The sequence below is a fragment of the Lissotriton helveticus genome, chromosome 6 (assembly GCF_964261635.1).
Source record: "Lissotriton helveticus chromosome 6, aLisHel1.1, whole genome shotgun sequence".
Taxonomy (NCBI): domain Eukaryota; kingdom Metazoa; phylum Chordata; class Amphibia; order Caudata; family Salamandridae; genus Lissotriton; species Lissotriton helveticus.
Genome location: NC_136067.1, coordinates 1,434,504,708 through 1,434,531,942, shown reverse-complemented (window position 1 = coordinate 1,434,531,942; position 27,235 = coordinate 1,434,504,708). Strand labels below are relative to the sequence as shown.

The 27,235-nt window shown below is 43.6% G+C and overlaps 1 protein-coding gene across 3 annotated transcripts in view; it reads right to left on the bottom strand.

Moving 5' to 3' along the window:
- Positions 1-27,235, bottom strand: part of LOC144761783 (MFS-type transporter SLC18B1-like) — a 1,350,585-nt gene that overhangs the window by 499,506 nt on the left and 823,844 nt on the right. For all 3 annotated transcript variants that reach the window (XM_078647026.1, XM_078647029.1, XM_078647027.1), the window contains exon 11: positions 24,096-24,170. In XM_078647026.1, the coding sequence (XP_078503152.1) occupies positions 24,096-24,170 (75 nt within the window). The remainder of the gene's footprint in view (positions 1-24,095; positions 24,171-27,235) is intronic.

Genomic DNA, 27,235 nt, shown 5'->3' with positions numbered 1-27,235 from the left:
ATGATGAAAGCTTAACAGCCTTCACGAAACTGCGAGATTGTCTGTGTACAGCCCCTGCATTGGGAATGCCAGACTATTCCAAAGAGTTTGCCCTATTCTGTGACACTCGCGATAATTGCGCGTTGTCAGTCCTGACACAAGATCATGGCACAACGAGAAGGCCTGTGGCATATTTCTCTGCCACCCTGGATCCAGTGGCTGCTGGATTACCAGGTTGTCTGAAAGCAGTAGCTGCTACCTGCGCAAGTTTAGAGCAGAGTGAGTCCATTGTCATGGGACATCCGGTAACTGTGTATGTCCCACATGGAGTGGTAATTTTACTGACCAGAACAAAGACTCAGTATCCCACCCCTAGTCGGCTGACTAAATACAAGAGGATTCTGGTGGGTGCTGCAAACGTAAACATTGTTAGGTGCAGTATTTTGAACCCTGCCACCCTACTTCCCGACCCAATGGATATGGAAGGTGGGGTGGATGATGAGCATGATTGCATCGATTTAACAGAATTCAATACCAAGCCACGTCCAGACATTAAAGAAACACCATTGCCTGTGCATGATAAAGAATTTTTTGTAGATGGTTCATGTCTAAGGCATGAACAAGGAGGCCTGAGTGCTGCCTATGCGGTAGTCTCCTTAGACAAAATTGAAGAAGCAGGATATCTATATCACATAAAGTCTGCACAAGTAGCTGAATTGATTGCTATGATAAAAGCTTGCCAAATTGGGAAAAACCTACGCATAACAGTGTATACTGACAGTCAGTACTGTTATGGGGTTGTGCATGACTTCGGCCAGTTGTGGCTACAGAGGGAGTTCCTGACTTCATCAGGTACCCCTATTCGAAATGGAAAGGTTGTTCAGGACCTTTTAGAGGCAATCCAGTTACCAAAGGAACTGGCAGTGGTAAAATGTGTTGCTCATAAGAAGAGCATGGACAAAGTATCACTGGGAAACGATTATGCTGACCGAGTGGCCCAATGGTGCGCCAGAGATCGGTATATCGTAAATCCAAAACGAGGGGGGCCAGGAACCAGCTGCCAACTTCAGGTGTTTGAAGAAGTGCCTACATGGGATGAAGTGAAAGAGTGGCAGCAGGCGGCACCTTGGCAGGAAAGAGAGAAGTGGAAGGAAGATGGATGTAGACCAAGACGAGTGGATGGTGTCATTCTGGGCCCAACTGGTATGCCTGTGTTACCTAGACACTTACTTAGTACAATGGCGAGATTGATACATGAAGGATCACACATTGGTAGGGACGCCATGATTCTAGTGTTCCAACAGACTTGGTACAGTAAAAAGTTCAGGAAAGTAGCAGAGTCCCTCTGCCAGAGGTGCCTGTCATGTCAAAGGATGAACCCAGGAAAGAAAACAATGGTTGAATTGGGGAAAATTGGGAGGTCAGGGGGTCCCTTTGTACGAATACAGATTGACTTCATCACCATGCCCCGGTGTGAAGGGAAGCGATATGTCCTTGTCATGGTCTGTTTATTTTCAAAGTGGGTGGAAGCTTTCCCTACTCCCCAAAATGACGCAATAACAGTAGCTAAGTGTTTACTAAAAGAACTGATACCTAGGTTCGGGGTTCCAGTCACTATTGAATCAGATAGAGGCCGACATTTTCAGAATGAGGTGATCGACGAACTCTGTAAAGCCTTTGGAATCTCACAAAAGCTTCACTGTGCATACCGTCCAGAGGCTTCTGGAATAGTGGAACAAGTAAATGGAACTATCAAAAACAGACTAGAAAAACTGGGTGATGCAACTGGCATGACTTGGGTAAAGGCCCTGCCCCTGGTCCTGATGGGACTCAGAAGTGTTCCTGATCGCAAGACAGGCCTAAGTCCCCATGAAATCATTATGGGAAGAGTGATGAGACAAGCATGGGTGCCAGGAAGCAAACTGTTGAGTATTACTGATGATTTGGTGCTTGAATACTGCAAGAGATTGGTGACCAAGTGCGTTCTATCTCTCGCCAGATCGGAGAAGACGCCATCCTCAATCCAACGACTCCTCTCCACAAACTGGTCCCGGGGGACTGGGTGAAGATAAAGAAGCATACTCGGAAGAGCTGCCTGGAGCCAAGGTGGGGAGAAAAACGTCAGGTGATTCTGGTTACTACCACAGCAGTCAAGTGTGCAGGGGTTCCGCGTTGGATACACGCCAGCCACACCCAGAAGGTACCACCAGACGAAGTGCCTGAAGCAGAAGGACGTCCCGCAGAGGACGCTGCAGGAGCGAGACCAGAAGTAGCTGACGACGTACAGCCCAGTACCAGTCGAGCTACAGAATCAGCAGACGTTGGCCCAAGAATAGTTGACAACGAACTACCAGGAGCCCAGCCTGCTGAAGGGGTAAAAGAAGCTGAGCCAGAAGTAGCTGAAGACGAGCTGCCGAGCATATGGCCAGAGGAGTGGATTCCCTTGATTGATCTCACCGAAGACCCCATTCGAACAAGTGAACGACTTTGGGAAGGTAGAGAGTGGACTAGAGAGGAAAAGCAAGGCACAGGCGAAGAACCTCAGACTCTTGAGATTCACATCAAAACTGAGGAAGGAGAAGGTCAGACAGGGACAGAGCACGTGGTTGATACTGAACAAGTGAATGCTGCAGAGCCGGTGCCCGATACTGAACAAGTGAAGGATCCTGAACAAGTGAGGAATACAGAGCAAGTGATTGATACTCCTCCACTGACACCTGATATCGGGAAGGGACAGACTAGACATAGTGTAATAGTTCGAGCAGAAGAAAGTCCAGAGATCGAAGTGCTTGAACAGGATCAGATAGAATTAGAAGAACGTGTTCAGGAAACAGAGTCAGAGACACTTGAAGAGCAAACACTCAATTTACCTGAACAAGGCCAGATTAGTACCCAGGCAGAAGAAACAGATGCTAGCCCTGGAATTAGTCAGATAGAAAAAGAAGAAACTGAGACAGAATTGCCAACAGTTAATGAGAACAAAAGGGCAAGAGAAGGAAACGAAGTTCAAGTACCAACAAAAAGACTTAAGAAAAGAAAGCATCTTGAGCCTAGATACATAAAGAAATTGAGACTGAGAATAAAAACAGTAGAAGAAAAACGTGCAGAAGAAAGGAGAAGTGCTCGCATAGCAGAACAACCAGAAGACACTTCCAAAAGAAGGAGTGATCGGATAAAGAGACAAAACAAAAAGTACAAGTCACCTGAATGGACACTTGTGTTGGAAGAACTTGAAGATCTCGATATCACTGACGTAAGTGACGGAGAGCCCGTCCCTGAGTACTCTGACGAAGAGGAAGAAGAGCCACCGTGAATTTGCACAAAGTAAGATACTTGTGTAGAGACACAAAGAGGGGTTGAGAAACTTCTTCTGAAGCCAAAATGTCTGATTCAAACGTGAATAGTAGACCTAGTCGCAGCGGTTGCAAAACTTGCTGCAAGGTATGTGTCTGTAGTATAGTTGTCCTGATATTACTCTGGATAGGACTAACAATTTTCATTCCCTTTGCTGTAAGCAAAGATACTAATATTGTCCCTACTGAAATTGTAAATACTGACAGTGAAGAGCTGACAACACAGAGTGTAGCTAGACATGAGAGAGCACTGAGACAAACAAAACAAGACTTAGAAGCATCAGATGAGGGAGAACTACATTATCATGGAATTAAAAACAGGACACGCTTAAATGTTTTCGCAAACTTATTAATACACTATGTAGAGACTATGGAAATTGAAGATTGCTATGTCTGCATGAAGCTACCTACTTCTGTAGCTGAAGGCGTGACATACAATCACTTACCGCTGACATACGGAATCTCCTGTAGCATTTTAGCTAGTTTATTTTACAAAAGAGGACCGTTACAGTACTATTACTCTAATAATGACGTGATCTTTTCTGAGCTTCCTATACGTGGGAACTTGAATCCTGTACATACAAAAAGCGACGTAATACGATACATGGGAGACTATTTCCTGACTATTGGTGATATTGACATAGGTGAAGCACACAGAGATAACTTGACTTGTTCTTTGCATGAGCAGGAAAAGATGTTCCTGAACATGGCAGAGAAAAGGAGAATTAAAATACAAAAGAAAGCAAATGACGAAAGTCAGAAAAGACCAAGATGGGCAGAGAACATGGAAGGCACCTCAACTGGTGGGGCGGGTCCTGCTCTGTTGCTGGATTTTGAAAAGAAAGGCAAGCTATGTCTTCACCGCGAGAAGACTAGCTATTATAATAACATTTTCATTGGTTCCAGTGAATGCGAACATAATTACAAGGTAATTGGAGGTTGGGGTTTCAAAAATGGGTCAGAGCCTGTGTTTCCTGGAATTTATTATATTTGTGGGGACAAGGCTTATTTCAAATTGCCGGATCACTGGTATGGAACCTGCTATTTTGGCATTGTCTTCCCGAAAATATACCATGTGAATGGAGTTGCTGGAAGCAGTGAAAATACTAATGGCTTAGTGCGTAGTAAAAGAGAAAGCATAGGTGAAATAATGGGTAGTATTTTCAGTGCACTGATACCTGGAGTGGGAGTGGTTCTGAACACTCACAGAATTTGCAAATTGTCCACTATAGTGGATGTGTTTGTCGACTGAGACAGCTCATGGATTTCTGCTGGTCAATACCGAAATGGTTGCGATCAGATCAATGGTTTTGCAGAATCGACTTGCTCTTGATACCTTATTGGCGAAAGAGGGCGGAGTCTGCCGGATGTTGAAGGCGCAACATTGTTGCACTTATATTCCGGACAAAAGTGTGCAGCTCAAAAGATATGTGAGAAACATTACTAATTTGGCAAAGGAACTCAGACCACTCGAGGTTGATAGTGCCTGGAAGAGACTGGTAGATGGTCTCTCAAATGTAGGTCATTGGTTCGCTAGTATAGGTAAAGGCTTATTGTTTAAAGTACTGATGCCAATTGGAATTATAGGTCTCATCCTATTTTTCATATTTGTCTGTTGCAAATGCCGTAAACACACCAGAAAGCATGAAGTGAATGCAAGAGGGGTGAAACGAAGTGTGGATGAGCTCGAATTGGAGGAAGTGAATAATCAGATCTATAAAAAGGTGAAGAATTCTCACCCTACCAAAACTGAAAGGGAAAAACTGGAGAAGTTGCTGGAAGAGATAGAGTTGTACAAAGTGTGAAAGAAAGTTGGCATCTGGTTCCACTTAATTTTGTGATGATAGTAAATATCATCAAAGAGGGGATTGATGAAGCAAAGCTTCGCATATTTTGCGACTTGCGGTATTCATGAACCTCGTCTATGTGTAACAAGGTAATAAGTGTACGTCTTACTAACGTTTATATTTAGTTTAAGCAAAGTTTATGAAGCTTGCCTATGTGTTTTACTAAAATTATTTACTCGAGTCACTTAACATGGCTGCCGCTTGTATTTAGTTACTGCGCATGCGTCAGCCACACTCACGTGTCCTGGCGTATCTGCAGAATTGGAGGGAAAATAATGCGCATGCGTAATACATAGCTTGTACTGCTCGTGCAGTTCGCTCTTGTGCCTGTTATATGTAGCTAACATTTAGACTGCATAAGTATATTTTATAGTGATAAGTTGAAAGTACAAAACCAAATGATGTGTTTTCATAATGTTATTTTTATGTATTAATTTGTTTTCGCTTGCTTTTCATGTACCGCGGGAAATGGGGGTCTGTCTATACCGAAAGCCATCTTGGAGGTCCCTTCTGCGCATGTGCGACTTTTCGGGGACCTGACAACCTTGACTGATGGAACTTAGCCAGCTGGCAGTGATGGGCAAGATGCTCCTGAGAACTGACCTGCGAACTCGGCTGAGCGGAGTCACATGTCCCTGTTCAGCTACATTGTACAATTGTCATTGTATTTCTTTGCAGTTTCTCATGGGAACCCCAATCTCGCTAGGCGGTACCCAGATATGTAAATGAAGCATCCAAATAGTGTGTTATGATTGGTGTGTTACCCAAATCTTACCTTAGGACCAATCGAAATTGGGGATTCTGACACTTTGCAACATTGGAGGGGTGGTACCCGGTCCCAAAACAGTATATCTACCCTGGGTTCACCTAGGGAAATTGTCAGACTTGTCTGGTTTAGCTGACCTGTCACTGACCCATCGCACTCAATAGGTGACTGAAGATACAGAGCGCTGCGGAGCACTCTGTCCGAAATTGACCATAGACTAAGGTTCTACTGAACCTTAAAGTGCTGGCGAAGCACTTTGCTGGGAGTTCGCTGACCCAATCGGGGTCTTGATCGATAGCTGCAGAGAGGGTGGAGCGCAGGCGTTGCTTCCAAACTGCGGGTGCGGTCCTGTCCTGAGCGGTCCTGTCCTGAGGGTTTGCTGTCCTGTCCTGAGGTCCTGTCCTGATTCCTAATCTGAGGGTATCCTGTCCTGTCCGGGGTGTCCATTCTGCACCTGCTGTCCTTTGAGGGGTATCCTTCCTTGAGGGTTTCCTGTCCTTAAACTGACCCGTGGCCAGGGTTTGGTTTCCACACCAGTCTAGGTAAATACTGCTCTAAGTTCTTTAAACTTGCACCTTTCTATTTTTCTGTCTTTGCTTTAATAAAGTGACATCTTGCACATGTTGATTTTCCATGCTTTGCCGCAAACTATTGAATCATAAAGTCAATTGCATATTTTCTTAAATTGTTCCTATGCTATCCTACCTTTTAGAAATCATATTTTGCATTGCAGTTTGTCATTTTCTGATATGGTCTAGAACAGCCTTACTTAAATTTTCTAAAGAGTTTTTGCCTTGAATGCATAGCATATTTCCCTTGCCGCTCATATTTGCATTTGAATGATTACCCTGGCTTTATTTCTCTATAGTTATGTACTTTTCATTATCTTGGTTATTGATTGCCTTATTCTTGAAAGTTTGATGCTTGATGAAAACGAACTTTAGATAAACAATTTAAAACTTCCAGTTGTCCGTGGTCATTTACAACAGTACTGAATGTCATTTGAATTTGCATTTGCTGCCTTTCCTTTTACAGCTAGGCCCCTGATCCGTTGAGGTCATAGGTACCCGTGTCGGTGGATGGTAAATCGGGTACACTGAGTGATAACAGTAGGGAACACACACAATTGGTAGCAGCCCGTGAAGTCGCCCTGTCAATGAATAGTGTGAATTGAAAGTATATGGGCCCTGAAGCCGGAAACGGCGGAATCATTGGCTGGGTGACCTCGCGCGCTCTATCAGAATAGTGAGGAGAAGATTGAGGAGAACACCAGAGAAAAGTAACGAAGTTTCAAGCCAAACAGAACCAGTAAAATCACGGTGAAAGGCAACAAGAAAATCAGAAAGAACAAGAATTCCATGCAGAAGGTACAAGGCTCCTGAATGGACCTATGTTATCTTGGAGGAATTTGAAAATCTTGATCTAACTGAAAAAAACAACAATAGTGATTCTGATAAAGAAGAAGAGCACAAACTGAGACCACATTAAAAAGAACTGTAAAAGAATGAAGGTGTCATTTGTCCACTGGAGTTGAATATTAGACTCAAGAAAGACCTAAAATACTGAAAATAAAAGAAAGGGGTTAAAGAAGAAAGTCTAGAAGTGAAGGATTACCCATAATATATATATTTTTATTTTTGTATATAATAGAATCCATATAGATTTAAGTTTTTGAATTATAGACTATATAATTTTCAGACTTTTGAATTTGTAGTACATCTAAAATGGCAGGCGCAGAAGTGACTGGACAACCAAAAACTAGTGTAAAACATACATATATTAAAGCTTGCTTATACAGTATTTTCCTATTAACAGTTACATGGATATTTTTATTTGTTGTCGTACCAATCCTTTTTTTTTCTTTTTTTTTTTTACCCATTTCCAGTTAAACAGCACACATTTTTACATTTTTACATATAGCACCATCACATTATCATTTTTATCACTTCATCTGAGATACATCTTCGGGAAAAAAAAGAAAGCTAATAAAAAAATGTGGTTACAGCCAGACGTAGATTAGAAGAGGCAAGTAAAAAAATAATGAATAAAACAAAGACCAGACCATTTTCGCTCTTTCCACCACTAGATATTTTCCTTCCATCTCATAATAGGTTCCCATATACTTATCCCAAGAATTTTTCCTTTTTTCCCTTTCTTGTCATATATCCCATTTTCTAAATTATATACTGCCAGTAATTTACCCAACCATATATGAAATTGTGGGGGTTCTTTATCCAGCCATGCAGACAGAGTCTTAAAACTGCCATAGCCATAAAGAAAAAGTAATGATGGCGCTGCTCGTCCCCTCCTACCCCAAGCATAACCCATTCTGGTGTAAGTATAATTTTGATTCCTAGGGTTTGATCCCAAAAAGCTTCAATTGCTTTATGTAGCTGGGCAAGCTGAGGACACATTGCAAACAGATGTATACTATCAGCCTCTAAGCTGTTACACCGGGGGCAGCAGATTCCTGTAGTTCCACCCCATTGCGCTATCCTAGCAGGCGTATGATACAAAAAGTATATTGTTTTGTAGTGTTATGCCTGTAGAGATGCGGAACATAATAAAGTTTGCCCCTTCTGGAGAGAGGTATGAAAACTTTCCTGGTCCACCTGTAACTTATCTACCCATTTCTGACCGAATCTTTCCAAATCATCCGTCCTGAGTGTGGCCAACTCAGCAAAAAATCTTTTAATTAAACAATCTGTCCCTCCCTCAATTACGTGTAAAACACTGATTTTGCCAAATACAGCAGTACCCCCGTTTGTTTGCAAGATAACTCAGAATTTGCAGAAATTTAAAGAAGCATTTGCTAGGAATACCATACATCCACTGTATATCAGAGAATTGATGAACACCTGTGACCCCCATCAAGTCCCCCAGTTTCCTAACCCCTCGCCGCCCCCAATCCGCCATAACCGAATCTGCGAAGATCTCTATAAGAAGATAGGTATTTCCATCGATTTGTGTATAAGCACTAAACCTTCCAATCCCCAATTTTTTACAAAGAGATACCCAGATTTTGTGAGCTGCTTTGAGCGTCTTAAACCTAGTTCTTTTAAAATAACTCGGGTCTGTAAACTTCAAAAAACAATTATCCGCGCTGTCCCCCATAAGTATTGCATATATGTCAGTTGATCCTGTCTTTACCTTTGAATCAGAAGAATCTCTCCCCATCAGACCACCCATGTATTGGATGGCCAACGGCCAGTAGTGTAATTTAAAATCGGGAACTGCCCAACCTCCTCTATCTCTAGGGAGAGTTAAAAAGCAAAGTGCCCTCCTGGTCTTTCCTTGAGCCCAACTTAGGCATACTTTTTAACCAGGACGATTCATGGGCGGCAGCTGTATATGCCAAAAAAATTGGAATTTTCTAGTTACACAATGGCACTGTTATCGTTTGCTATAAAATTAGGTAGGAAACCTCCCCCGGAATTGCTACAGATATATAAGGCAAAAAGCATGACCATGGCAACTTACGGGGCTGGGGTGTTGGGCTTCGCAGATTTCACCCCGTTACAAACAGTCGAAAATATTTTTTATGGCACATTCTCTCCGTACTACCTAGTACATCTTCTTTTATTTGCCATGATGAGCAAGCGCAAAATTACATTGCGGGTCTTGTAAAAATTGAGCCTATATTATTGTGGCATAGAGCCTGGTGTAAGGACCAGATGAAGTTAAATAGGGCAATTTTAAAAGATATTCTGAAATTAGAGGGGGCACTTGCAATCCCCTGGATCAAATTTGTTCACAATTTTATGAATGACCTGGACCACCCAGAATATTTCTTAAACCCTATATCTATGACGGAGACTCTAAGAAAGACCTTAAAGAAAGATGGTCTCCAGTTTCTGGAAGCAAATATATCGGTGGGGGACATCTCAGAAAAAATTACAGTGAGACATCACTTGCTAATACGAACACTCTGAGGATGGAGCCATACTTATCGTTTGTACCTGGTACTTTTAACCGATTTCTTTTAACCAGGTTTAGATTGGGAATTATACATAGACTCCTGTCCTTCCCAAAACTAAATGGTCACCTGATTTAATACTGTGTCCTTGCGATAAAATGTCTGACTAGTCTACCATGCATTTAGTCTTGTTTTGTAATTTTACTTGGACAGAGAAAAGTTTGGATTATTCAACTTATAAAAACGTAGGGCTCAGACAGTGCCGTCAAGCTATGTTTGCACTACAGCTATTAGAAAATGAACACATAGCATGGAGACTAGCGCAATTGTTAAAAGCAATGTTTTATATCAGGAAAATATTTATACTGGAATGCTAATGGCTGCAATTGGTTTCTTCTTCTTTTTTAACAGTAAATGAATTGTGTTTTTTTTTAAACTTTTGTATAGAATTTGTAATGAAATTTGTATATAATTGTTCTGTGCTTTTATGTCTGTTTTAAATAGCAGCCAAATAAAGCTTTTCTTGAACTTGAACTTGATGATTGATACCGAAATGATGGCAACCAGAACAATGGTTTTACAAAATCAACTTGCCCCTGACATTCTTTTAGCAAAAGAGTGTGGAGTCTGTGGCATGTTGAAAGTTCAACACTGCTGTACTTATATCCCAATAAAAGTAAAGGGAGAGAAGGATATATAAGAAACATTACTAAATTACATAATGATTTAACCCAACTGGAGGTTGACGGTGTATGGGAGAGACTTGGTAAGAGTTTCTCTGCGGTAAGTAAATGGTTTTCTACATTTGGAAGTAGTCTATTAGGAAAGATCATAATGCCAATATTTTCAATAGCAATACTAGTTTAAGTAATATTAACAGTATATAAGTGTTGTAAATACATAAGAGCAAGAAAAGATGAAAAAGATAAAAAGAACAAAAGAAAGGGAATAAAAAGAAAGAGAGAAGAAAAAGAACTTGAGGAAATAAATGAAGAATACTATCATATGATGAGAAAGTTCGAAGAGAGTGTCATAAAAGAAGAAAGAGAAAGTGAATTATAGATAGAAAGGTGGCACTCGGTATGGTGAGTATTTATGATGGCTCTTAAAAAGCCATCAGAGGGTGGATTGATGGAGCAGGAATTCGCGAAAATGAATCCTGCTCGATTGAATACCCCTATAATATGTACGAACAGTAAGTATTGTCTAAACGACTAATATGCACAATTACACTCCACGTGGGAAGCTTGTTTTGCAAATATGCAAGAACTAATCAGAATTAATGTGTAAATAACCGTAAATGTAATAAACTTGTGTTTAGAATGGATTAAAGGGTTTTGCATGTGTAATTAGCAAAAATGCATGGTGTGTGGTGCATTAAACTCACAAATAACGCTATTTCTGCATAAGCTTTGCTAGGCTCACACGTTAATAATGAATTAGTGCAAATTTAGGTGATAAACAGTGTAAATTGCGTTATCATTTCATTAATAAATGTCTATTTCCTGTTCTTTTAGTGGAAAAAGAGTCCTCCATAACCTTTACTTAACAGGAATAGAGGGAGAGTAGATTTGTGTGCGAGCAAAAACCACATGACCACGTAACTGAAATGCTGTATTGAGCTGCAAGAGCCTGACCTGGTGAAGTACAAGGATGTTGATTGCCAGGCAAGCAAGGGTCCCCATGGGAAACAGAACCAATAGTCACTGAATTTAATGAACTGTATAATCTTTTTGTAACATATGTACCTCATGAGAGAGAGGATGGGAAAATTAGTTGAGGGAAGAATTACTACATGATTCCGTGACATCCCGCCCCAATAAACCAACCAATCACTTACTTAGAAATTGTGAAGATCGCAACTATTGTGGGAAGGACATGTCATTTTAAAGTATAAGAATAGGTGGGGAGGACCTTCGCGGGCATCCAAGATTGTCGCGTGAGCACAGAGCTCCCAAGACCCACGCTGCCCTTCGCAAATATCCTGACTATATCCTGATTCTGAAGATGGGCTTTTGAAGGCGACCTTTGGCTGACCTTAATATTCTTTTCAAAATTGAAATCGGACGTCGGGAGCCGCTTTTACATCGACTCGAACTTTAACGGCCTGCCCCGGGACGGGGCTGGGGGCTCTGCTGATCTTCAGGCCAAGGAGTAGTTGAACAACAGCGGCCTGAGGGGTCTTCCCCAGGGCGGCCTCCTTTCAACTTTCAGTTTCACTTTCCTACTCCGGGTTCTGCTTGACTGGCATTCCCTTAGATCTACCCCGGATCCGGCTTGATTTCGCTCTACTGTTGAGTGCCCTCTTCCGTGAATGTCTGGCCTCCAGCCCTGTTGGCATTTTTGTTAATTTGGCCCACTTTCGTATACTTTTGGCTTCATTGAGATCGGCCATTTTCACCAGGTCTCGAGGGCCCCTCCGGGGCGCTATTTCCAATATGGCCACCAGACCGGACACCCAGAAGCGCAAGACAAAAACGCCTCTCCGAGGGGGACAAACTCATACAAATGTGATGGATCGCTACACCCATCCTAAGGGATCCCCCTGCGGCACTGGCCGTACTCCTGAAGACCCCATGATGGATCCTGCTGCGCCTACGGAGGTTTCGCTTCAGGACGTCATGAGCGCCATCACCAGTATGAAGGCCTCCATGGGACAACAGTATGAGGCCCTCACCTCCAAGATTGATACGCTGGCTGTCGATGTCACGCTGATTAGAGCGGACCTGGCGAAGACCAATGAGAGGGTCAAGGCGTTGGATTTGAAGACCTCCAGCCTGACTACTGATGTCACGGACATACAGACTGAGATCGGCAACTTGCGTTCTTCACATGACTTGATGGCCCATCGGCTTGAGGATTCTGAAAATAGGACCCGGCGCAATAATGTACGCATCATAGGTGTTCCGGAAAATCCCAAGGACGCTGCCACCGACCTCTTGGTGGAAGACCTGGTCCTGAATCACCTCGCCCCCGCCGGATTCAGTAAATTCTTTGCGGTTGAACGGGCCCATCGATCTCCAGGCGGGAAGCTGAAGCCGGGTGCCCCCCGAGACCCATTATTGCCAAACTCCTCCACTTTCGGGATAGGGATGCTATTTTTCGAGCCTCTCGGGAGAGCGGCCCTGTGAAATTTGAAAACACCACTGTGAACTTCTATCCCGACTTTACTCCACTGGTTCAGCGGCAGAGAATGGGGTTTCAGGGAGTAAAGCGACGGCTGCGCGATTTGGACCTTAAGTATGCTATGTTGTTTCCAGCCAGACTTCGAATCGAATATGAGGAACGAACGTTTTTCTTCGATCGTCCAGACAATGTCAGTGACTGCCTTGATTCCTTGCCGATAAGAGATAATCGAACTGGGCACCCCGGTGGCGCCGGCGGTGGCTCGCCAGAGCAAGAGTGACATTGTGGTTCCCGACGTCTGAACTTTCCACCTGTTTGTCAGCTGAGTTTGGATAATTGTTCTTTCGTTCTATTTTAGGTTGGCCCGAGGGTGGCGGGGGGGTAAGGGGACTCTTCCTCCTCCTGGGTTCTTTGTGTAGATTAGTTTTCTGATTGGGCGACAGGCACACTGCAAGTTCGGGTGGCTTTTGAGTCGTACGCAGGGGAGCAGGGTGGGGGGTGTTGTAACGGGCTTGAGTTGGGGGGTGGTGGGGGGGTGTTCGTGTGTTTGTTTTTGTTCACAAGGCATCGTATTGTTTTCTCGTCTATGTCGATCATTGGGTCCTATGAGGGGTGTGCTCTGTTTCCTTCCCGGGGATGGGGGGTGGTGAGTTGAGACTGCTGTCCTGGAATGTCAATGGTTTGGGTGACAGGATAAAACGAGGGGTTGTGCTGCAGTTCCTTAGACGTCATTCCAATGATATTGTTCTTTTGCAAGAAACGCATTTAATTGGTAACGCATGCCAGGCTATGAATAGACGTGGCTACCGAGTGGTCGCTCACTCTGGATTCACTTCCGGCTCCAGAGGGGTGGGTATTCTAATCCGGTCCTCTCTCCCCCTTGAAATTGATGAGGTAATACTCGACGACAGGGGGCGCTATGCTGCGCTCACTGGTAGATGGGAGGGTAAGACACTTTCCATACTCACAATGTACGTCCCTCCGGGCCTGCAGGCGTCGACCTTTGCTGACCTAGGGCCGCTCTTACTGAGGCTTCCTGAGGGTCTTCTGATCCTGGGTGGGGACTTTAACTCCGTGGTCTCTGGCACTATGGATCGCTACCCTCCTAGGGATTTAGCTAGGTCTCAACTGTGGCTGGCTGACCCTCTGGAGACATTTGGCCTTATAGATAGTTGGAGGTTAATGCACCCTACGCAGCTACAATACACCTTTCATTCGGGGGCCCATGGTAGTCTCTCCAGGTTAGATTATTTCTTAATGCCAGCAGCGCAATCATCCTCCATCAGAGAGATTCGTCATCTTCCCAGGGGTATTTCTGATCACTCCCCCCTGTGGCTTTGTGTTGAGGCTGGAGTGGGTGGCGAGGGTAGAGTGGCTCCCATAAATCACTGGTATCTCCGCAATCCTAAGACCCGCTCTGAACTGCTGAAATCTATTGACCATTACTGCGATGAAAATGAGGGGTCTGTTTCTTCTTCTATTTCACTGTGGGAGGCCTTCAAGACGGTCATCCGTGGACATTCTTTGTCTTTGATTGCTGCTTCCAAGAAGGCTAAATGTGAGGAACTTGTACGCCTCGAAACCAACATAACTGTGCTTGAGAGTGATCTTGAAGGTGATGTTACTCGTTCTAAATTGCATTCCCTCAGTCTGAAACAAGCTGAATATAGAGCCCTTGTGACCGACGCGGCAAAAGCGATGAATAGAGACCAACAGGGCAGGTTATATGATTTGGGCGACAAGGCTGGTAAACTGATTGCGTGGCTGGACAAGACAGAGAGAGTGAATTGTGTCGTCCCTGTGATTGAAAGGCCGGATGGTGAGTGTGTCACTGACCCAGCTGGTATTGTTGAGTGCTTTGTTGACCATTTCCGAACTGTGTACGCCTCGGTCAGTGATAGGGATGAGGAGGATTCCCAATTGTTGTTGCGAGACATTGCACTGCCTCGCCTTTCTGATGATGATAGAGACCTACTGGATGCGCCCTTTACGATAGATGAAGTCGCTGTTGCCATACGTTCCCTTCGTTTTGGCAAGGCAATGGGTCCCAATGGTTTGCCCATTGAACTATATAAGCTGGGACCCGACAAAATGGCGCCCTACTTGAGGAGTATGTTTCTTGAGGCTTTCGATTCTGGTTCCCTCCCCGTTGATCAGCGACTAGCTACCATCGTTGTACTCCACAAGGAGGGTAAGCCGCGCGATCACTGCTCCTCGTATAGGCCCATTTCATTACTCAATGCCGAACCTAAAATACTGGCCAAATTGCTAGCTAACCGGTTGAATACGGTGATTAGCGACTTGATCCATCCGGATCAATCCGGCTTTATTCCGCACCAGAATACCGCCCTTAATCTTCGGAGACTTCACGGAGTTCTCGCGAGAGCTGAGACTCTTACTGAGCCGGCCATTTTGGCCTCTTTGGACGCCACTATGGCTTTTGACACTATAGAATGGCCTTATCTGTGGGCGGCCCTTTCCAAATTTGCGTTTGGTCCGACATTCATAGCCTGGGTGAAGCTTCTTTATGAAAAGCCCCTCGCCCAGGTGGTTGTTAACGGGAATGTCTCCGGTATTTTTACACTTGGGCGAGGCACTCGGCAAGGTTGCCCGCTGTCCCCGTTGCTTTTTGCCCTTGCTTTGGAGCCATTGGCGGAGTGGCTCCGTTGGGAGCCTTCAATGAAAGGCATTCGGTGGACTCCCGACTTTGAGGATCGAATCTCGCTATACGCGGATGACATCCTCCTATACCTTACATCCCCTCAGAAATCCTTTTTTGATGTTCTGACCTCCTTTGGGAAGAACTCGGGTCTCATTAATAATTGGACCAAATCATGCGTTTACGTTTTGTCCGGTGATCTTCCTCCACTGCCTCGTAGATTCCCAATTCAAGTTGCTGACACTGGCTTTAAATACTTGGGGATTTATATTTCTCTTGATCCCGCAGTTCGCTATGAACGCAATTTACTACCCCCTCTTCACCGACTCAAGCTTGACGTTGCACGATGGCGTCAGTTGCCTTTGTCGCCACTGGGTCGCGCGGCTCTTTTCAAAATGATGTCACTACCCAGATTTTTATATGCACTCCAAACATTTTTTTACCCCGTTCCATCTGGTTATTTCGTGAAGTGGAGCACCCCTCCAGAGGCTGCTGATCTGGGGCGGGCGTGCGCGAATTGCTCTGTCTAAGCTCACGCTTCCGTGGTATGATGGGGGCATTGCCCTCCCAGATATCAAGCGCTACTATTGGGCTTCTCAATTAAGTGCTGTCAACCACGCAACTTACGCTCCCGGTCCTACCCCGGCCTTTGAAATGGACAAACACCTCTTGCCCGGTGGGAATTTTAATAGAGCGCTATATTCTAAGGGGCTCCATAGGACATTGACCGGGCCCACAAAAATCGCTGTAAGAGTGTGGCACGATGCGAATGCGGCCTTGGGATGGTGTGACAGGTTGACGCGCGTGACACCATTGTATGCTTCCGAAGGTTTGGGCAATTTGTGGCGGACGAAAGGCTTTGATAAATGGGACATGATTGGTCTAAGCAAGGTGGGTGACCTCTGGTCTAAAGGAAATGTGAAGACCCTTGAGGTACTCAAGGCGGAATATGAGCTTGGAGACAGGGAATTGTTTAGATACGCTCAGGTACGTCATGCCTTGCTGTCAGTCTTTGCTGTGGGGACTGCTATTCCCAAATCCTCGCCTCTCGTGGACCGTATCCTGGACGGCTATGTACCTGATAGTACAATTTCATTGATCTATAAAAAACTGATCAACACTAGAATTGACCTGCTTGTGCACCTCAGGGCTTTATGGATTACCGACGGCTTGGAATTGGACGATGATGACTGGCAATCTGCATTGTCCTCGCCTAAAGAGGTTGCCATACCTGCCCGCCTTCGGTTCGTCCAACTTAAGATCCTTCATCGTGTGTATGTCACTGGTCCGAGTCTGGTTCCAATGGGCTATTCTTTGGATGGGCTGTGTAAGCGTGGCTGCGGCGTGATTGGCACCTTCCTTCACATTTTGTGGGAATGTCCCGAGGTGGTTGATTTCTGGTCCCGAGTGCATGCGATTATGGAGAGGGTCACGGGGGTTCCGCTTCTACCAGAGGCCCGGCGCTGTCTCTTGAATGTGTGGGAACTGAACGATTATAATGCTGCTCAGATCTGCTGGGCGACCCTCGGCAACATGATTGCTAAGAGGGATATTGCACAGCTATGGGGCTCCCACAGGCCGCCCACTGTATTGGCATGGAAGGAGAACATGGACTGGTGCATGTTTAGGGAAAAGACTGTGTATTTGTCTCGGAGCAGACCCAGAAAGTGGATCAGAATTTGGTCACAGTGGAATGCTTATCCTGGAAATATATGTCCTCCCCCACATGATTTTACCCCTGATGTTCCCTTGTCCCCCTAATTGGCATTCCCAGTGTTTTGTATTGACTATATATATTGCACTGTTTCCTCGCTGCCCCCCCCCCCTCATCGTTACTGCTTTTAACCATACTGTGCGTACTGTACTGTTCGGAGCTGCTCCCGCATGGACTCAGGATCACCACTACTGTAATTTTGCCTTGTGAACTATGTTTTGTTGTTTGTTGTTAATTTCAATAAAATAAAAAAATTAAAAAATAAAAAAGAATAGGTGGTTTGGGGGTGTGGTTTGGGTGATGCTGTCGGTAGAGAGATCGCATAGGTTGAGGTGTCTGAGAGAGGGATGCCACGCAGTTCGTCGGTTTGCTGAGAGGCCTAGCTGTTCCTATCCTGTCACTGTCCTGATTTTCAGAATCTTTGATCCTTGACTCTTAGTTCAAGGGTCCCCCACTCCTGCTTAGGCCTGGATGGTGATTTTCCCCTTTACATATCCATTGGGTTTGTTTTTGACATTGCAGAAAAATATTTGTCTAAGTTATATTTTCTTCTGTGCTTTTGTCTCTTCCTCTATCCATCCGAAATTTGATAGTTAAGGTCAATATATTTTATTTGCATCTAATGTCTCTTCATCTATCCACTCTTTGCAGCATATATTTGAGATGTTACTCCCGTTATTGCTGTGATTAGTTTGTTACTCTCTCAGTGTTTGAGTTTAATAATATTTGCTTTGAGCATTTAAAATTACTAGATAAAATTACTGACATTCACCAAAGAGTCTGTGGTTCTTTAATTAAATTATTGATTGTTAATGTGCTTGGAATTTTCATTACCATCAACTCTTCAGCGAGTTGGTTTATCAACCAAGTAGATGAAAAGGCGATTACATTTGTTAAATATATAATACAGGATTTTTAAAATCAAGTTTTTCCAGTAAGGAAGGTTGAAGAAAGGTACATAAACTTGACCCCAGGACATCAGGGATTGGATGAATGTGTATGGGCCACAGTAGTGTGAAGTCATTGAGTATTTATCCCTGGATCCGCAGTGTGTTGTAAACACGAGGCAAGCCAATTAACAGGGACATCTAAAGAAATATGTATAAATTCCAGTCAGATCAAGAATCTTGCAAGAGATATTTTGCTTCCAGGGCACGACTAATGTCAAACAGATATTAGGATCTAAATGGTTCTGTTGGATTTCGAAAATATTTCTTTAGGCAGTATAATTACTCAAAAACTTAAGCATACAATAAAAAATTAATTGGAATCCAAACACAAACCATATCGGGTATTCAAGAGCTTTTATAAATTGCTTCATTCAAAAAGAATACCCAAATTTACATTTGCAAGGCTGTCAAAGAATATATACATTGTGACAATATGTGACAGGAGTTGACATTTAGTGCTCAGTGCTGTGGTGACTGTGTAATATATAAAAAAGTGATTAGGAAAAGGGAAAACGGGTGTGGTGGCTAGAGAACAAAATTATTTCAGAATACTCTGCGGACTGAATTAATAAGTCTCTTCGCAGGGTATCTTGACTGGTAAACGATTCAGATTGTCCACGTTTCAACCCAGGGTCTGCACTGTTGGGGTGTCAGTGCGGGTCTTCATCAGGACTTGTACAGTGAATGGACAGCCTGTTAAGATTAAAATGGCGGTCAGGTTTGTGTTCAAATGAGTGGTGCCCTAACAATGGTGTGGCGCACCTAGGGGTAATGACTCACCTAAACAAGTACCGAAGGGCTCATGGGGTACCATTGAGAAGACTTGCAATGATGAGGCTGTTATCCTAGCAAGAGCCCGGAATCCCCTTAACAATGTCAGGTTGGGTAGGAAATGGGCAAAAAGATTAATCTCCAATTCAAAATGTTACTCCTTCATAGTTATGAACAATGTTGTTCAGAATGAAACTCACCTATATTCAGTTGATGTGGAGGCTGTGTGATTCAAGTCTCAACAATTAAACCAAAGGATCTGTTGAGAAGGAGAATGGATTTTTAGGAACCAACCCAACCATGGCCACAAGGGAATTATTCACAATCAGCCCCCTTCAAACTGCAATATGCTCACCTTTACATTAAGGAACAGGGCATGGATCTACTTCCTGCCGCTGTTTATTTCCAAACAATCTGTTAAAATGGAGAATAATGGCGGCAAGAAGTAAATCGATGCCACGATCCCCCATGTAAAGGTGAGCAAAATCGCAGGCATTACGGAGATTATTGTAGTTATTCCCCTTTGGCAATTGTTGGGTTGATACTTAAAATACCATTATTCTCCATTTTAACAGATTGTTTGGAGATAAACAGCAGCAGGAATTAGATCCATGCCCCGTTCCTTAATGTAAAGGTGAGCATATTGCAATCTGAAGGGGGTTCATTGAGAAAAATTCCCCTGTGCCCATGGTTTGGCACTAAAAAGCCATTCTCCTTCTCAACACACAGCCACCACACCAACTGAATATAGGTGAGTTTCATTTTGAACAACATTGTTCATAACTATGAAAGAGTAACATTTTGAATGGGAGAATAATCCTTTTGCCCATTTCCTGCACAGCCTGACAGCCTGACATTGTTAAGGGGACTCCGGGACTCCGGGCTCCGGATAGGATAACAGCCTCATCATTGCAAGTCTTCTCAATGGTACCCCATGAGCCCTTCGGTACTTGTTTAGGTGAGTCATTACCCCTAGGTGCGCCACACCATTGTTAGGGCACCAGTCATTTGAACACAAACCTGACCGCCATTTTAATCTTAACAGGCTGTCCTTTCACTGTACAAGTCCTGATGAAGACCCGCATTGACACCCCAACAGTGCAGACCCTGGGTTGAAACGTCGACAATCTGAATCGTGGACCAGTCAAGATACCCTGCGAAGAGACTTATTAATTCAGTCCGCAGAGTATTCTGAAATAATTTTGTTCTCTGGCCACCACACCTATTTTCCCTTTTCCTAATCACTTTTGTATATATTACACAGTCACCACAGCACTGAGCACTAAATGTCACCTCCTGTCACATATTGTTACAATGTATATATTCTTTGACAGCCTTGCAAATGTAAATTTGGGTATTCTTTATGAATGAAGCAATTTATAAAAGCTCTTAAATACCCAATATGGTTTGTGTTTGGATTACAATTCATTTTTTATTGTATGCTTACGTTTTTGAGTAATTATACTGCCTAAAGAAATATTTTCAAAACCAGACAGAACCATTTAGATCTTAATACGTGATTGCCCAGGTTCTGAGGGATACTGGGTTACCCCATTGTATATAAATTAATGTCAAACAGAAGCAAGGCAGAGACTTTCATTAACCTATGACACTCCAGGAGTCACAGGTTGAAGTACTGTAGACATCAGCACAAGTGCTAATCACTCACAAATGAATTGATGCTGAAGATTTGGAGTTTGAGTATGCTTTTGAAACTGACTATTTATGTTATTTCCTAATCAGCAAATGTTTGATTCTGTTTTATTTAACCAACTTTTCAAGGATCTCTATTTGCCACATGCTAGAAACCTCCACCTGCCCTCCCTGTTTTCTGGTTCAAAAGATATTATATTAGAAAAGGACTTCAGCATTGCTTTGTATTAACCCCTTAAGCTCCAAGGGGGGAATTCGCCCAAAGCAGATAGAAAGCAGACGTTATCGCCATTTTTAATATACAACGCTTCACTCATTCATTGCTCAATCTATCTCTGATGGGTCATGCATCATATGACTCTTGTATAGCTCATAGTTTGAACTGAGTTGCCTCCAGCTGCCTGGGTTCAGGTTGCAGGTGGGGGTTTATGGTGGTGCACAGTTAACAGCTATAAAGTTGGAAGGCAGTATGCGTTTCTCACTGTGTCTGTCAGTAGGACATAAAATCTTGCAAACCACATGCACATCCAGTCCTTAAATTCTCTACTGAGTTATAGTTGCCTATCTGGCAAAGGATCCTACCATAACATGGATCAAAGACATTGCCTTTGGCAAAACCAATAGTTCTCGCAGCTGGTGAGATCTATTGGCTATGCCTCCTAACAGTCCGGCCCCTTAGGTGCTGGTGCTAATGTGTGGCTTGCCACAAACTTTTTTTATAACCACATAATACCGCAAAATTCAACAGCACTCCACATAACTAAATTGCTCTACATACCTATCCTCAACACAAAATACAATTCAACATAACACTCCATCACACACAATCCCACTCCACATAATTCCATTACACTCAATACCACATATTTACTATCCACATAATTCCACAGCACACCACGCAACATAATTCCACTACCCAAATCCACTCCACACCTTATGTGATGTCAATAGCGCTTACTTAAACAAATGTGAGGCCTATTGCATTTTCAATGCTTATTGGAAACATGATGTCCCAGGTAATTCACTTGAGATTGCTCAAATTTGCACTTATCACACCACACTGTTAGACCCCTCTGATGCAAAATCTGCAGAACCTTGTTTAATCTTGCATAGTGTACTTCCAGCTACTTTCCATGCACGAGTATGTGATCCTGGAAATACTGGATCCCAACACAGTCTTTAAACATTTCTTTCATGGGCCTTTGGTACTTTGACGGAGCAGATGCCAAACCAAATGGAATAGGCTTGAAGTGAAAAACTCCTTTGGGATTCACAAATGAGGTTGGGTTAGGTGTCTAGATTTTTCACACACAACTACCCTGTGATGACATTGAGAATAAGACTGTCAAATGTTTTAAAATTCAACAGGTAAAGTAGATATGACAATTTCTCTCTCTTAGTCCCACCACTGTACCATCTCATTTTGGCCATGTGATGGGCGTGACAAAATATTATGCCTACAATTTAACAGGTAAAAAGCAAGAATGGAAATACTTTCCTAAATGTGGTAGTGGGCAGGAGAGAAAGAGTAAACCTGCATCCCATGTTGGTACATTCTTTTTCTAAGTATCAAACGTGATAGTCTCGTTTTGTAGCCTGGAGGTTGCAAGTTGCTTGAGCACAGTTTATTATTATTTTCAATTGTCAGTCATTAAATGCAGATTGCATCAATCCCAGAACAAACCAAAAATAAGTGCATGGCATGATCCCGAGTCGCCCTGTTCATATCCTTCCTCAGAAAAATCTTTAACTCAAAATTGTCCAGAGGGTTTAGTTTTATCACTATTGAATATGTGACTATGTCGAAAGACAATACAAAAGCTTTAGAATTATAGCCAGGGTAATAATATGCATAGGTATTATAAACTTTGTTTGATTTTTTTCTTTTTCTCAATAGCAAACATTCCATTCAGAAATCCGGTGCCCTTTAAGTTTAAGGGCTAATACACTTCAAAGGGTGCTGACTGAACAGATAAAACTGATGTTGCAAAGTATGCATCTTTGTTCAGTCTAATACATCTGCCTATTGTTCTTAAATACACTATATGAAAGGAAGAAGAAGAAACATGAGTCTAAACAATCAGTGTAATGGTGCAACTGGATAACGAGCTGCGATATCTAAAAATGAGCAAAGTGGACAGCTCTTAATCCAGTAAAGTGCTTTTATTAAAAAGAGAAAATATAGCTACCTAAGAAAATATATTTAACTAAGAAGAAGCGTACACCCACTTTTTGTTGAAGGCCTTGTGCGTTGAAAGGAAGATCTATCAAATACCCTCAATGCCAGGGGGATGTGTCTCATGATTGATGGGGATAAGGTATATGTAAGAATCATGGAGGCTTTTTACCTGGAGGCCACAGTTGAAGAATCATGGCGATTTAACAAGATTCACTACATTTGAATAAAAGTGTTGAGTGCTTGGTACTCAAACCTATTTCCTACTTACCTCAGTGACACGTGCCATCCATCTCCTGTACGTGAAATCATGAGCTTGCCAATAGTTGACTTTTATAGCCCTCTAAACCTTTTGTTGATGTATTCTCAATGTCAAATGATTCTGCCCAATCCACTCTCTACAGTAGGTTGTGTGGCTAATCAACTTCTGAGGCTATAGACTACAGTTCTGTTCTTCAGATATACTTTCCTGTCTCTTGTTCAGTGCGAATAGCCTGATTGTCTGGTCACACTTGAGAAATTTCTCAGAAGAAACCTTAATTCCATACAATCAACTCCCCAGTGTGGTTTCAACACTGTTAGACACAGATGTGCGCATTTAAAACAATGATTAAGAAAGCAAATAAGGTATATGGCCCTAGACTTGCTTGGTAAATTCATCAACTCAGAAACAGAAAGTGACAAGACTAAAACGTAAAATAAATACTATCAAAACCCCAACAATTAATTTCTCCAGGAACCTGAAAAATACGTCTTCCACAAACTGCTGTAAATGATTTGTTTTTCAAAATTGTTACTTGAGCATGGGTAATTAACACTGAAGCTGCCTACTACTGTGTGGAGATTGTGTTGTGGTAGAAATCAATTTGCCTATTGTTCTTAAATACACTATATAAAAGGAAGAAGAAGAAACATGAGCCTAAACAATCAGTGTAATGGTGCAACTGGATAAGGAGCTGCGAAATCTAAAAATGAGCAAAGTGGACAGCTCTTAATCCAGTCAAGTGCTTTTATTGAAAATAAAAAATATAGCTGTACATGATTTGTTTTTCAAAATTGTTCCCTGAGCATGGGTAAATAACACTGAATCTGCCTACTGTTTGGAGATCATGTTGTGGTAGAAAAAACTAAATAACTTGATTCATATAAATAACAACCATAAGAGCAAAGTCATTTTGTACCTACCCAATCGACCACATTGAATTGAAGAGCCCAGAAACTAGACCAAGAGTGCCTAATCCTTCCTGAAATCCATTTTCACTGTAAAGAGAAAAATGCAATAAGTGAATCCTATAACGGGAAAGACATATTAAAATACTATCGAAAATACAAGTATTAACTGTGTGCAGCGGTAAACAACCTTTATAATGCAACTTTTACCACGCAGAGCCTTTACAACGCAACTTTTACAACGCAAACTATTACAACGCATTGCGCTGGGGGGCGCTCTAGGATAGGGAATAGGTTTAATGTACTATCCAACACCTTCCCTACTATCCACGGGGACTGGAGTTGGAATAGTAAATTAAACAATTCACTATCCAGCGCCTAAAAGACTATGCGTTGTAATGGTATGCGTTGTAATGGTATGCGTTGTAAAAGCATGCTTTGTAAAAGCATGCGTTGTAATGTCATACATCCGTGTGCAGCAGGTCTGTATAGAAGCACGGGTCAGGCAGTTCTGCAGCTCGGTTTTTATTTGCTCAGGTCGCTAGAGCTGCTACTGCTGCAGTCCAAAAGCACATCACAAGACACTTCCACCCATGTCCCTTTCTGCTGCCAGCACAGCACTATCAGGAAGCTCATGCACGGCTGTGTACAGCACCACTAGCAATTCAGCACTCTTCACGTGTACACCGGTGTTAGAAAATGTGTTGGTGGTTCCATAAATGCCCACTGCTAGTATGGCAGCCTCAGCCAGCACTGCAGTATAAGGACACCTACTTCAAAAGCCATAGACCACTACAGAAACGTAAGACCATGCAATCCGTAACTGCCAGAAAATATATGTTAACAACTCTTGACATGTATACAGCACCCACAGCCAGTAGAGTACTAGTTGGCAACCCATGTCCCCCCTCAGGTTATCGTTATAGTTCAGCGCCGGGACGCCTCGTTGCTGGGGCAGCTGTTCGCGCTTAATAAAATGTTATAACTTATAACATAACATGCCTGCCTGTGTAAAGCATTAAGCCATCACACATGCAACCCATGAGAAGGGTCATTAATATTTGTTCCAAATAAATTATAAATTAAATTATGAATGGCTCTTAGAAAAGTAAATTTTCATGTATTTACTCAAGCCCTAGGGACAGTAGAACCACCCAATATCTGGGGTCATGAAACAAATGCTGCTTAAGCACAGTGCCATTTCCAAACATTATGGGGCTCATTAGGATGGCGGACGGACTTGCGTCCGTCCGCCACCCTTGAGGAGGAGGGAACGTCCGCAGGGGCTGCGGCGTTCCTTCCGTGCTGATTAGGATGTGACCGCCAGGGTGGCGGTCACATCCTCTATTTTTAACATTGCGGCGGGTGCAGCTTCAAGCTGCACCCGCGGCAATGTTAAAAATGCATGTGTTACATTTACATGCACAAAGCGGCAGGCACCGCACGGTGCCTGCTGCTTTGTGTACGCAAATGCAGGGGGGTACCATAGGTACCCCCCATGTGCACCCCCCACCCCCCATTCACCCAGGGGGCCCGCAACGGGCCCCCAAAGTGAATGTCCGTATGCTTTTCCATGGCGGAAATGCCGCCGTGGAAAAGCATTTTTACACCAACATCATAATATGGCGGACGGTGTCTCATAGACACCGCCTGCCATGTTATAGCTTTTCCGCCGCGGTCGGAAGCTGACCGCTGCGGAAAAGCGGCGGACGGAATTCCAGACCCACCAGCCATCCTAATTTGGCGGTGGGTCTTTGGAGGCTCCGCCGCGGTTTTTCCGCATCCTCCGGGCCGGCGGACACTTCCGCCGGCCCGGAGGATGCGGAAAAACCGCAATCCTAATCGGCCCCTTTGTCTGTGTTACCTGTAAACGCGAAATCATTCCTAGATCCCACCAGATGTGTGTGGACTTGGCCAGCTTCAGACGCTACTCTTTCATAAGGTCACAACCATGATGAAGCTCAGCAGCATTAGGGAAGAACTTAGGCTTGCAGCTGCAATGCCCTGATATCGTCCTTACAGTACAATAGGAGGGTGAATTGCCAACCCAAGTCAGCAAAGCAACAAATATCTATTCCAAAGCAATGACTAACTACACTCAACCTCACTAGGTCTACCAACTATATCTTCGGTTGAAAGAATTATACTGCACCTGTTGCATGGCAGGTCTAAAATAAGCAATGCCCAACTGTTTCCAGCCATGTGTATCTGAGGGAGAGAAAGGTTTCAGATCCTCGGAAGGTTCACATGAAGATGCTGGTGTCCCATCACCCCTTGGAGAGATCAAGTGAGTAATTTCAGGCTGCTGTACAGGCCTTCCAAACATAGCTGCCGTAGTGGTAAATAAGCTTGTCCTTCCACAAGGTTGGCACCATGCCACTGAAGAACAACTGCAAGTCTGTGCAGGAGGAGAGGTTAAGCCATTCATGGGTTTTATTATGAGTCTGGCGGTCCATGAACCACCAGACACGTGGGGGTGCGGTTACGGCGATCTGCCAACCGTCGTATTACAATAAGGGCAGTCTGATTGCCATGCCCTGCTGCAGCTGCCATGGAATGCCGTTCCCTTGTGGTGTTGCAGCAGTCTGGAGGCAGGAATAGGCTGGGCAAGACTGTCGCCATCCCACCAAACATATTACAAGTTTCATCTCCACCATTGCTTTCATGGTGGTTCCACAGACCAAGAAAACTTTGGCCAGAGGATACAAAGGGGGCCCAACAGGCCTCCTGGTGCCTCACACCCTGGGCATGCACACAGTCCATGGTGTTCAGGAACTGTTTTTGGAATTCCCATTGCGGTGCCCATTTTCAGGGCACCACCATGGAAACATCAAAAACAAAGCCCACCAGACAGGAGGAAACTCCTAATCTGGCAGGCAGCATGACCAGGGCTTTGGCTGTGGGGCAGACCTGGCTCCGAGCCACCAAAGTTGTAATCAGGCCCTTAGTGTTTCAGTTTGAAATTGGTTTGAGGTGCTAGAGCTGAGACCACTGTGCACTCTAAGGGCCTGATTTCGAATTTGGCAGTGCGGTGCCAGGTCTGCCACACCAGAGGACACCAGTTATTGGACATTTTAAGTGCCAATTACTTCTTGGATGTTATGGAGCTCGTAGCTGTGCCCTCTAGGGATGGACACATAGAAACCACCTATAGA